Source organism: Bufo gargarizans, chromosome 6 (assembly GCF_014858855.1).
Source record: "Bufo gargarizans isolate SCDJY-AF-19 chromosome 6, ASM1485885v1, whole genome shotgun sequence".
In the NCBI taxonomy this organism is placed as follows: Eukaryota; Metazoa; Chordata; class Amphibia; order Anura; family Bufonidae; genus Bufo; species Bufo gargarizans.
The window spans coordinates 287,801,604-287,815,379 of record NC_058085.1 but is presented as its reverse complement, the minus strand read 5'-3'; the positions used below and the strand labels follow the sequence as shown (position 1 = coordinate 287,815,379).

General features: G+C 44.6%; 1 protein-coding gene across 2 annotated transcripts in view; it reads right to left on the bottom strand.

Annotated features, from left to right (window-relative positions):
- CCAR1 (cell division cycle and apoptosis regulator 1) overlaps positions 1 to 13,776 on the bottom strand; it is a 72,258-nt gene that overhangs the window by 47,183 nt on the left and 11,299 nt on the right. For both annotated transcript variants that reach the window (XM_044296286.1, XM_044296287.1), the window contains exons 2-3: positions 13,475 to 13,589; positions 3,230 to 3,405 (exon numbers count right to left, since the gene is read on the bottom strand). In XM_044296286.1, the coding sequence (XP_044152221.1) occupies positions 3,230 to 3,405; positions 13,475 to 13,550 (252 nt within the window). In that variant the 5' untranslated portion in view covers positions 13,551 to 13,589. The remainder of the gene's footprint in view (positions 1 to 3,229; positions 3,406 to 13,474; positions 13,590 to 13,776) is intronic.

Here is a 13,776-nt window from a genome sequence, read left to right as displayed (position 1 = left end):
ACCGATAATGCAAACGCTTGTATCCGTTCAGAACGGATCCGTTTGCATTATTCTTTTTTTTTTTTTAAAGTTTAAGTCAAAATGGATCCTTCTGGACTTACATTGAAAGTCAATAGGGGACGGATCCGTTTTCAATTTCACCATATTGTGTCAGTGAAAACAGATCCGGTTGGCTCTGCATCGTCAGGCGGACACAGTCCACCCTCAAAAGCGGAACGGAGACCAAACGCAGCCAAACTGATGCATTCTGAACAGATCTTTATCTATTAAGAATGCATTGGGGCTGAACTGATCCATTTTGGGCCGCTTGTGAGAGCCCTGAAACAGATCTCACAAGCGGACCCAGAAACGCCAGTGTGAAAGTAGCCTAACATGTGCTGTCCGCATTTTCCATGGACAGAACACAACCCATTGATTTTAATGCGTTTGTTCACACATCAGTAGTTTTTCACGGACCGTGGTTCAATGAAAAAAATAACTAAAAAAAATCACTGAGACAAGCACTGCGTTGGTCCATTTTTCACTGGTAGGAGATGCTCTGGAAATTATCAGCAGAGCAGTATCCGTGAATTACAGATGACACATTGGAGGGCAAAAACGAACACACGGACCAAAGACAGATACATCATGGACGAAACACGGATGGATATTTCCATGGACGTCAAACGGACACATAGATGTGAACGAGGACTAAAAATGTCACTGTATCTCCTGGTCTCATATGACTACAGTATAAGGGCTTATTCACACGACCAGGCTCAAAAACTCGGATCATTTTGCATCTGTAAAGTCCTATACTCTATAGGCCGTGTCTCTGTTTTTTTTCCCACCAGGTTTAAGCGACTTTTTTAAACTTTGAAATTTTCTAAGCAACAGATCAGTGAAAAACTGACCATACATTGAATACAACGGGTGTGTATTATCCACACAACAGACTAAAATCATGCATGGCCCGGCAGCAACAGTTAGAGTACACATACAGACGTGGACAAAATTGTTGGTACCCTTTGGTCAATGAAAGAAAAAGTCACAATGGTCACAGAAATAACTTTAATCTGACAAAAGTAATAATAAATTAAAATTCTATAAATGTTAACCAATGAAAGTCAGACATTGTTTTTCAACCATGCTTCAACAGAATTATGTAAAAAAATAAACTCATGAAACAGGCATGGACAAAAATGATGGTACCCCTAGAAAACACAGAACATAATGTGACCAAAGGGACATGTTAATTCAAGGTGTGTCCACTAATTAGCATCACAGGTGTCTACAACCTTGTAATCAGCCATTGGGCCTATATATATGGCTCCAGGTAATCACTGTGTTGTTTGGTGATATGGTGTGTACCACACTCGACATGGACCAGAGGAAGCAAAGGAAAGAGCTGTCTCAAGAGATCAGAAAGAAAATTATAGACAAGCATGTTAAAGGTAAAGGCTATAAGACCATCTCCAAGCAACTAGATGTTCCTGTGAGTACAGTTGCACATATTATTCATAAGTTTAAGATCCATGGGACTGTAGCCAACCTCCCTGGACGTGGCCGCAGGAGGAAAATTGATGACAAATCTAAGAGACGGATAATCCGAATGGTAACAAAAGAGCCTAGAAAGACTTCTAAAGAGATTCAAGGTGAACTTCATGCTCAAGGAACATCAGTGTCAGATCGCACCATCCGTCGTTGTTTGAGCCAAAGTGGACTACATGGGAGACGACCAAGGAGGACACCATTGTTGAAAACGAATCATAAAAAAGCAAGACTGGAATATGCCAAACTACATGTTGACAAGCCACAAAGCTTCTGGGAGAATGTCCTGTGGACAGATGAGACAAAAATCGAAGTTTTTGCCAAGGCACATCAGCTGTATGTTCACAGACGAAAAAATGAAGCATATCAAGAAAAGAACACTGTCCCTACTGTGAAACATGGAGGAGGCTCTGTTATGTTCTGGGGCTGCTTTGCTGCGTCTGGCACAGGGTGTCTTGAATCTGTGCAGGGTACAATGAAATCTCAAGACTATCAAGGAATTCTAGAGAGAAATGTACTAGCCAGTGTCAGAAAGCTTGGTCTCAGTCGCAGGTCATGGGTCTTGCAACAGGACAATGACCCAAAACACACCGCTAAAAACACCCAAGAATGGCTAAGAGGAAAAAATTGGACTATTCTAAAGTGGCCTTCTATGAGCCCTGACCTCAATCCTATTGAGCATCTTTGGAAGGAGCTGAAACATGCAGTCTGGAAAAGGCACCCTTCAAACCGGACACAACTGGAGCAGTTTGCTCATGAGGAGTGGGCCAAAATACCTGCTGAGAGGTGCAGATGTCTCATTGACAGTTACAGGAAGCGTTTGATTGCAGTGATTGCCTCAAAAGGTTGCGCAACAAAATATTAAGTTAGGGGTACCATCATTTTTGTCCATGCCTGTTTCATGAGTTTATTTTTTTACATAATTCTGTTGAAGCATGGTTGAAAAACAATGTCTGACTTTCATTGGTTAACATTTATAGAATTTTAATTTATTATTACTTTTGTCAGATTAAAGTTATTTCTGTGACCATTGTGACTTTTTCTTTCATTGACCAAAGGGTACCAACAATTTTGTCCACGTCTGTATATAACTGAAAGGATCCGTGTGATGTCAGTGGAGAACATGGACTGCACACAGACATGAATCAGTGACGTGTGAAGAAGCCCTTAAAGGGGTTTCCTGAGATTTTGATACTGATTACCTATCCTCTGGAAAGGTCATCAGTATCTGATTAGTGGGTGTCCGACACCCGAGACCCCGCTGATCAGCAGTTTGAGAAGGCACTTTAACGGAGCTGGGCACGATACTAGGCACAGCCTCTATACAATGTAAGTCGCTGTGCTTGGTAAGCTGCGACAAGGCCGCAGCGCTCACAGGGGCGACGGTGCCTTCCCAAAAAGTTAATCAGCAGGGGTCCTGGATGTCAGACCCCCACTGATCAGATACTGATGACCTATGCTGAGAATAGGTCATCAGTATCGAAATTTTGGAAAATCCCTTTAAGCAGATCTGCTATTAAGGAGTCCAGAAATGAATGTTGTGTTAATTTTTTTATTTTATGGAAATGCTCTTTATTAAAATTTTAATCGTTATCCCATCTCTCTTGATAAGATCCCCTGGAAAATAGTACCTCACTGACTTTATATGGATCACGGTTTATTATTTAACCAAATGCTTGAAGATGGACTGAGCATGTACCTGCTGAAGAGCTGCTGCAGCGGCTGCTGCTGCTGCTTGCTGCTGTAATGCTGCGTTCTGAGTGAGCTGGTAGTTTGCTGGGGAGGGGCTGCTGAGGCCGGCAGCTGCAAGAGCCGACTGAGTGTAGATTGTGGGGGACGTCCCGAGTAATGAAGGCTGCTGGACCCCTAGTGGGGCTGAAAAGACGTCATGTTAGTAATTGCAGGCTCATGAGACATCACCAGACAGGTAAATGTCAGTAGTACGAGTCACTACAGTGATAACTACACCGCCGGGCACTCTGTCACATTACATTAAAAGTATAACAGAATTCAAAAGTTAATGTAAAGAGTTTTAGGTTTTAAATTATAGGATTTTATCACAACAAAGGAATTTTCTGATTGGAAACTGAACTTTAGAATATAAGGGATCAAACACCATGTCAACCTACTCGCAAACAGTAGAGGCTTATCACCTAATACATCCAGGCCAGAGTTAGGACAGAGACAGATGAGCTCGTTCAGTGCGAGAAACTCGCAGCGTATGGCGGCGCAAGGTCCCATTCTCGACTCTGCTCTTCTAACAAGATCTCACAGCTTTATAATGATTTGTAAGGGTGTGGGTCCCTGGCTGTTAGACCCTTTGTATTACGCTGACATAATGCTGTCCGCGTAAGGGCATATTCACACGAGCATATGGTTGCCATGCCAGTGTTGCGGACTGCAAATAGTGGTCTGCAATGCCTGGGCACTGGCAGTGTGAACCCTGAATTGCAGGGCGGATCTAATGACTTGAATGGGTCCACATTCTGCAAAATACAGCAAAAGACTGGACACGTCCTTTCTGTTGCAGTGAGTAGGCACCACGGAGGCGCTTCGGAGTGTTTCCATGGACTTACTATCTTGCAGATCCATTCAAGTCAATAGGTCCGCATCTGCAGCGCAGAGTACACATGGCCAGTGCCTGTAGATTGGGGCCCTGACATTTGTATTCCGCAATACGGGCACAGAGCCCTTACGTTCAGGTGAGTGAGCCCTCATTCAACAGATTCCAGGTCTCGCAGGGACACACAGACTTATAAATCACATAATGCTGTGCAATCCTGTCAGAGGAGCAGAGTTCACACGCAACGAGTTTCTCGCACTGAACTCGCTCATGTGTTTATGTCATTGAACAAAAGGTTAACGGATCACTACATTTTCAAAAAAATGTTTGATACGTGATAGAGACATTTCAAAAGTTGACATTGCTGGGTGTCTGAGTGCCAATACCCCCATGATCTCTACAACGAGGGGAGAGAAGTGTGCGCATATTGCGCGCTCTCCTCACTGCAGAGGATAGAATCACAACAGGCCCATAGACTTCTATTGATCCCGTCATGTGCAGTGAGGAAAGAGCGAGATATGCGCTTTTCTTACTTGGTTTTACAGTTCAGTGCTGAGACCCTCCTCCCCCATTGATGTAAACTTTTGGAATCTCTCTTATGACATATAAAAAGATTTTTTTGTAAAGTTACCGCCCCTCCAAAGAGGGCCTCTAACCTCTACTGATATGTCAGTTTTTCTGTGATCGAAACTCTGGAGCATCTATTCTTATTGCTCTATGTTGAACCATTCGGTCATAATTCCTGCTATAAATTATGAATTGCTAGCAGTTTGTAATGATGTTTCAGATGATCATTTGGGGTGTCCCTGCAGCCTCTTACTGGCAGCACTGATTGGATAGTGTCAGTCTGTGCACGGACACACCCCCAAGGTGGTAAGGCCTCTTTCACACTGGCGTCATGTTTTTGACCCGGATAAGATGCGGGTGCGTCGCGGGAAAATGTGTTTTGCACGCACGTGAGAAAAATCTGAATGTTTGGTACCCAGCCCCGAACCCGGGCCTCTTCACAGAAGTTCAGGTTTGGGTTAGGCGTTGTGTAGATTGTATTATTTTCCCTTCTAACATGGTTATAAGGGAAAATAATAGCATTCTTAATACAGAATGCTTAGTGCAATAGGGCTAGAGGGGTTAAAAAAAAAAATAAAAAAAATTTAACTCACCTTAATCCACTTGCTCACGCAGCCCGGCTTCTCTTCTGTCTTCATCTTTGCTGTGCACAGGAATAGGACCTTTGATGACATCACTGCGCTCATCACATGGTCAATCACATGATCTTTTACCATGGTGATGGACCATGTGACGGACCATGTGATGACCGCAGTGACGTCAGCACAGGTCCTTTTCCAGTGCGCAGCAAAGATGAAGACAGAAGAGAAGCCGGCTGCGCAAGCAAGTGAATTAAGGTGAGTTAAAAAAAAAATTAACCCCTCCAGCCCTATTGTACTAAGCATTCTGTATTAAGAATGCTATTATTTTCCCTTATAACCATGTTATAAGGGAAAATAATAATGATTGGGTCCCCATCCCGATCGTCTCCTAGTTGCTTGCGATTTTCACGCAGCCCCATTCACTTCTATGGGGCCTGCGTTCCGTGGACAAACGCACATAGAGGAGCATGCTGCGATTTACACGCAACGCACAAGTGATGCGTGAAAATCACCGCTCATATGCACAGCCCCATAGAAGTGAATGGGTCCGGATTCAGTGCGGGTGCAATGTGTTCACCTCACGCATCGCACCTGCGCGGAAATCTTGCCCGTGTGAAAGGGGCCTAACAGTCATGGACCATCATTACAAACTGCTAGCAATTCAATATAAGACTAGATGCTCCAGAACTGTTACTAAAACAGACATGTCAGGAGAGGTGATCGCTCCTCTTTAATGCAATGCTAAATGACAAGAAGAATAATATGCAAAAGGAGGTCCAACAAGAGCCAGTGGACTACGGCAGACAGGAGTCAGCAAATAGGGACAATGCGTTTTCAGGAAATGTGCATGTTCTCCACGATTAACAGAGTTTATTGACCAGAACTACATTCATGAGTGGAGCAGGAGAAAGCCTTCCCAGCCAGAGGGCACATATTCCCAATTAGCACACATGGCTGCCTACATTAGCGTGCCATGGTCGCCATCTGCTCCCTTGTCAGGTCTTTGTGTGACAGGCTTTGCTGCAGTGCTGACTCCCATCATTTCTGTAGCTGACTAAACTGTCACTCGGTAATTGGGGCGTCTGCCGCCCTGAACGGCATCTCCTATAGTTATTTATAGAGGAACGTGCATACATTAACCAGTTCAGGACCGGGCCCTTCATCCCCCTTTGAGACACATCTTCTGCATTTTTGCACAACCACTTTAAGGACTGAGCAGTTTTTCCCCCTTTTCTTTTTGTTAGGCTACATTCACACTAGTGTTTCTATTTTCCGGTATTGAGATCAGTCATAGGCTCTCAATACCGGAAAAAAACGCTCCGGTTTGTCCCCATTTATTATCAATGAGGACAAAACATAATTGAACAGAACGGACTGCTCCAAAATGCATTCCGTTGCGTTTAGTAGCGCTCTCATAATGGAGAGCAAACAGCAGCAAAACGGATCCGTCATGCCCCACAATGCAAGTCAATGGGGACGGATCTATTTAACTCAGACACAATAGAATCCGTCCCCCATGGACTTTCAATGGAGTTCATGACGGATGCGTCTTGGCAATGTTAAAGATAATACAACCGGATCCGTTCATAATGGATGCAGATGGTTGTATTATCAGTAACGGAAGCGTTTTTGCTGAACCCTGCCGGATCCAGCAAAAACACTAGTGTGAAACTAGCCTTAGGCTACTTTCACACTAGCGTTCGGGGCTCCGCTTGTGAGTTCCGTTTGAAGGCTCTCACAAGCGCCCCCGAACGCATCCGTACGGCACCAATGCATTCTGAGTGGATGCGGATCCGCTCAGAATGCCTCAGTCTGGCACCGTTTGGCCTCCGCTCCGCTCAGCAGGCGGACACCCGAATGCTGCTTGCAGCGTTCGTTTGGCTCTGCCTGGCCATGCGGAGCCAAACGGATCCGTTCAGACTTACAATGTAAGTCAATGGGGACAGATCCATTTGAAGTTGACACAATATGGCTCCATTTCAAACGGATCCGTCCCCCATTGACTTTCAATGTAAAGTCTGGACGGATCCGTCTGACTAACTTTCACACTTAGAATTGTTTCTGAAATATAATGCAGACGGATCCCATCGTCTGCATTATAGGAGCGGATCCGTCTGTGCAGACACCAGACGGATCTGCTCCGAACGCAAGTGTGAAAGTAGCCTTACAGGTGCAGCAATACCAATTATTTATATATTTTTTTCTACATTTTAACTTTTATTTTTATTTAGGGGATGTCACTGTGTGATGCTTTCATCACTTCTGTATTGCACTGTATTACTGCCCATTAGTGTTGCACTGACAGGCATGGCCTCATAGGCCTCTGTACAGGGCAGACCTTGGAGTCTTTTATAAGCCCCAGCTGCCCGGCAAACCATCGGCACAGTGCACCCGAGAGGTAAAATGAGTGGGATCGGCATTAACTAATTACGAGAACGCTCATGATGAGCCATCCTCACACCAATATACTATGGCGTAGCACAGGAACACCATACAATTTTGATATAAATCTGTTTCTGAGAAAGCTGGGTAATACCCCTGAAAGGCATATCTACCTAATTATGCAGGGAAATGGTATCCGCCCTCATACTACAGCCATTCAGGCTGTGGTCGTACATGACGATGTGTGTGCAGACGTCACATGTAATCAATAAATGATAATGTGGAAGCCTAGCCTTAGGGAACTTTCACACTTGCGTTAAAGTTTTCCAGTATTGAGTTTCGTCCTCGGGGCTCAATACCGGAAAAATACTGATCAGTTTTATCCCAATGTATTCTGAATGGAGAGCAATCTGTTTAGGACGCATCAGTTCAGTCCCTCTTACGTTTTTTGGACAGAGAAAATACTGCAGCATGCTGCAGTTTTCTCTCCGGCCAAAAATACTGATCACTTGCCGGAATGCCGACTACGGCATCAATTTACATTGACGTGTATTAGTTCCAACATTAAGTGCTCCGGCAAAACGAATCCGGCTTTCCGGTCTGCGCATACCTTTAAAAATGCAAAAAAAAAAAAAAAAAAAAGGTATACCGGATCCGTTTTTCCGGATGACACCGGAGAGACGGATCCAGCATTGCATCCGAATTGCAGGATCCGGCAGGAAGTCCCAGCGACGGAACTGCCTGCCGGAATCCTCTGCCGCAAGTGTAAAAGTACCCTAAGGCTTCATTCACAAGTCCGTGGAACACGTTCGGTGAGATACCGGACTGGCATCCTGCTTAGTGACAGAGTGCACGGCGTCATTGGTTGCTATGACGCTGGTCGCTTTGTGCTGCCGTCTCCTCTTTCGACAACAAGATCACATTCACCTCCCTGTACATACAGTAATTCCACCAATATTTAGGTGTCATATGTCTCAAGCTGCCCGATTCGGGCATCATCCAAACGTTACGGGTATGAGGAGTGAACCTACAGAACCTGCTCATCCCTGTGCAATAAAGTACATTTCTGTGACCAGAGGATATTGCCGTCACCAAACCTGTTCGCCCTCAGCAGTCAGCACTCCGAAATCTAGTGAGCAAGGCACGTCTGTGTCCATGAGACAAGTGCTCACTAATGTGGAGGATATCTTCACAGATACACTCGTGCTGCTGTAAGCTCACCGGTCCAAGACGGCAAACACTGGCAACTGCCACAAATACATTTTTAAAGGGGCATTCATAAAGTGATGATGTAATCTCACTAGCTTACGTCATCAGTGGGGTTCCTCCTTCTGGAACCCCAGGAGTAAGCATGTCCGAGCGGATTATAGCTAGTCAAACCTGACATCACATCCAACTGATCCGTGCGACGGGGAGATGCAGCGGCGGCCGTGCAGGGATCCAGAGGGACGAAGGTGTCGGGGAGCAGATAAGTTTGCTCTACAGCAGGGGCCCAGGCATTCTGGAGGTCATTTTAGGGATTGGGCAACCCCTTTAAGACTTTGTTTGCCATCTTAAAGAAGACCTGTCACCTCTCCTGCCGTGTCTGTTTTAGTAACTACTTGTATTCCCCATGTGAATACAATTGGCAAGCATGACTATGTTGTAGCATTCCTCCTGTAGCAGTCTGTAACAAAGGTTCATCTAGGTGTTACCAGTTGGGGGCGTGTCCCTGCACAGTCTGGCCCTATTCAATCACGGTTGATAAAAAAAATGGCTGCACAACATTGTACATACAAACAATAGAGCTGAGAAATGGGGATCATTCTAATCTAAAGTGGTATTATACCTACTATAAATGGAAAAATACAAGCTCTTTACGCACATTTTTAATCAAACCTGTGTCGGGCCCATCTACCAGGCGTCAAGGTGGCTTCCGCAGATGGGTCCCTAACACTAAAATACTGCCTCTCTTGGACTTATCTAAGCCTACATTTTCAGGGCAGTGTAGAGACCAGCTACATACGTACTCTGCTCAGAAGCCCCAGGCAGTTGGGCGTTGCTCAGTAGCGCCACTTAGTCTGAGCAACGCCCATCTGCCTGGGGCTTCTGAGCAGAGTACGTATGTAGCTGGTCTCTACACTGCCCTGAAAATGTAGGCTTAGATAAGTCCAAGAGAGGTGGTATATTAGTGTTAGGTACCCATCTCCGGAAGCCACCTTGATGCCTGGTAGATGGGCCCGACACACGTTTGATCAAAAATGTGCGCAAAGAGCTTCTATTTTTCCATTTATAGTAGGAATACCACTTTTGATTAGAATGATCAACATTTCTCAGCTCTAATGTTTGTATGTAAAATGTTGTGCAGCCATTTTTTTATCACCCATGTTTGCTTGATGGATATGCACCTGTGACTATGAATATGAACGAGCTATTCGATCACTGACGCCAGTGTCAGACTATACAGGGACCCCCCCCTCCCCCAAACTGTTAACACCCAATTAAACCTGTATTGCAGACTGCTGGCAATACAGTCATAAACTTGTAACAGGAATAATAAAGGAGTGGCATAACAGTCATAAGAATAGATGCTCCAGAACTGTTATTACATGGGGAATGCAAGTAGTTACCAAACCAGACATGTCAGCAGCGGTGACAGGTCCTCTTTAATGCAAATTTCATGACTGCAGTTTGACTACAGTACTCATGTGTTCTATCTATAGCAGGCTAACGTCTTAATTAACACTGTGCTCCTATAAACTAGCACTGACAGCACCTCACAGCGTGCGCCAGTGACATACAATTACACTGCTATGTTTAGCTTACAGTGAAGGGACCTGCCTTTAACGAGGTTGTGATGGCCTCAGGATAGGACACCATTATCTTAGCGCAGTGCAGAGGATGCAGCTGGTTATTGCAGTGCTGCAGAACATCTGATTGGCAGGGGGTCGGACCCCCACCGGTCAGATGGCGAAGGTCTATCCTGAGGATAGGCCTTCACTTGTATAGACCATGGACAACCCCTTTAACTACTAAATCAGCCTGCTGTAATTACTTGTATTCATTATTGCAAAACCTTACAAGTGTGCTTAGAACAGGATAACTCTCCCCATCCAAAAGCTGTATTTGCCTGGGGTACAATAATACCTGCATTCTTCTGCTAGAGAAAGCCTTTAAAGTGGTTCTCTGGGATTTTGATATTGATGACCTATCCTCAGGATAGCTCATCAGTATCTGATCGGTGGTGGTTCGACTGCCGCCAACTGCGCCGATCAGCTATATGAAGAGGCCGTGGCCTTTAATGAAGGCTTAGGCCTCTTCCTAGGCCATGTGACGTCACGTTTAAGGTCCATTCACACGTCCGCAAAATGGGTCCGCATCCGTTCCGCAATTTTGCGGAACAGGTGCGGACCCATTCATTTTCAATAGGGCCAGAATGTGCTGTCCGCATCCGTAAAAAAATAAAACATATTCTATTCTTATCCGCAATTGCGGACAAGAAAAGGCATTTTCTGCGAGTGCCGGCGATGTGCGGCCTGCAAAATGCGCAACGCACATTGCTGGTGTCCGTGTTTTGCGGATCCGCAAAGCACATACGAACGTGCGAATGGACCCTTATCAGTAACTTGGCCTAGTTCAGTCCCATTCAAGTCAGTAGGGGCCAAGCTGACATACCAAGCAAAGCCACTATCCAGTGGACGGCGCTGTGCTTGGCAAGCTGGGAGGATGCTGCAGCTTTCTCAAACAGCTGATCAGCAAGGGTGCTGGGAGTCGGACCCACACATGATCTCATATTGATGAGCTTTCCTGAGGATAGGCCATCAATATGAAAACCCCAGAGAACCCCTTTAGTAGGTAATAAGTGACTGATTGCTATAGTCCACTAATCACCAAAATCGGGGTCCCATGTTCCCCGGTTTTAATGGAGTGGAGATTGCACATGTGTCTCTCCATTCAAAGTTTGTGGGACTGCCAGGTAGACGAGCTCTGTACTCCGCTATCCCTGTCTGTACCACTGACTTTGAATGAATAGGCTATACACATACCACCCCTTGCAAACTGAGGACACAGGACCCTGTTCTCACAAATGCTGGGGGTGCCAGTGGTCAGCTCAGCAACGACCACACACTTATTACTTATCTTCTGGATAGGTAATACGCGGTATATGTGAGACAATTCTGTTAGGTTTGTAAGCACACAAAAGGTTTTTGCTCAATTTTTTTCTTTTTGTTGGCAGTTTTAATGGCTTTTTCTTGATGTCAAAAATGCTGCAATCAGATGTCACTGCAAAGAATATAGCAATTTATTCAAACGTCTTCAAGCATACGAGTTCGCATCTGCAACATGCTTTCCTTTAACAATGGAAACCACGATGCAGTGCTGTATCTGACATACAGCAAATTAAAAATGGTGCTCGTTTGACTTTTAATGGAGTCTGTCATTGTTCCCCCAAATGTGACAGAACAGAGCCAAAGACGATGGTTCTCAATGGAGTGTCCCATAGAGATGTGAACACGGTCTCAGAGTCAAAGCAGCAGCTCTGATTAAGGTCCCATTCACACAACTGTAATTTTGGGTCTGCACCCAATCCGTATTTTTTGCGGATAGGATGTAGACCCATTAATTTGGGCAGCAGAAGGTGTGGGTGTCCACATCCATATGTTAGATCCGTAGACCCGCCAAAAAAATTAAAACAGAACATGTCCTATTCTTATCCCAGACAAGGAAAGGCATTGTTGTTACAATGGATCTGCAAAAAAAAAAAAATGGTTGCAACACGATCATCAGTTTTTTTTTGCGGATCCATGTTTTGCGGACCACAAAATACATACGGTAGTGTGAATGTACCCTGAAGGGGTATTCCTATCGTGCAGGAAAACGGAGTTACAGAAATAGCCAAGGGGGCTGTGCTAAGCTATTTCCGTCAGCCCCATAGAAGGGAATAGGGTGGTGGCCGCACTTGCACGGTCCGCCGCCCATTCATTTCAATAGGACTTCCGAAAATAACAGAGCGTGGCGCTCAGCTATTTCTGGTGCTCCAATAGGAATTACTGGAGGGCAGCCGCGCATGCGCCCTCTGGGACTTGCCGGCTCCTTTCTAAGTATAGGTGGTCCCAGAGGTGGGACCCGCACCTACCAGACATTGGGGGCAAATCATAGCAATATCTGAGATGGGAATACCCCATTAAGGTTTAATGTACACAAAAAAAAAGTATATGTTAACAGAAGCCTCAGAGATGCCATACTGTGACATCCGTTGCCATAGAGTTCTATTGTAAAAAAAAAAAAAATGCTTTTTGCAGGACTCTGCCGTATAGGAAAGCGTGGTGTACCACATTTTCCATGTTGCAAAGGAAATAAATAAATAAATAAAAAATATATGTACACACACACACACACGTTAATTTATACATATTTTTTTTTCTTTTGGATTCCACAGTTTGACATTTGTCTGAGGCATCCATTAACGTATAGTTTTTTTCTGTACGTTAAACATAAGACAAAAACATGATGTGAACCCAGGCTAAGTGATACACATAAGTCAGGGACAGTCTTGGTGATGTCAGAACCGGGAAGGAGAAGTACAAATCCTTCCTTTATATTTCCAATTTCTTTCAAATCCACTTCTGACTTTTAGCAGAAAAAAATTGCAGGAAAGTCTGCCTCTAAACCTCCTCAAAAAAACTCAGTGTGAACCTACCCATAGTCTGCGTTATATCTCGTTGCAGCCAAGCCGTATAATTTGTAAGACATGTGCCTGGATCCAATCAAATCTGCAGTAAATTTAGGTACATGAAAAGGAGCTTGGCTACAGTCCTTAAATACTAAATAAAAGAAGGTTCACCAGATCAGTCCGAACACGAGGACTTACCTGGCTGGGACACTGCAGTTGCTGTGAATTGAGTGGCCCATGGAGGAGGGTTCTTCTGTCCTCCAAACTGAGCCATTGTGAATGGAGAACTTCAGACTAGGATTATGCTTGTAACCTGGAAGAAAACAAATGCAGATTTTACATTTCTGCAACTTTTTGCTACACTTTAGCCTCTTTTACATGAGTGTATTTGTAATCTGTATATGAGGTGTTATGTACCAGAATCCACTGTTAATGTTAAAGGGGTTATCTCATGATTACTGTAAAATCAGAGATCATATAGTACATGACAACCTCTTTCT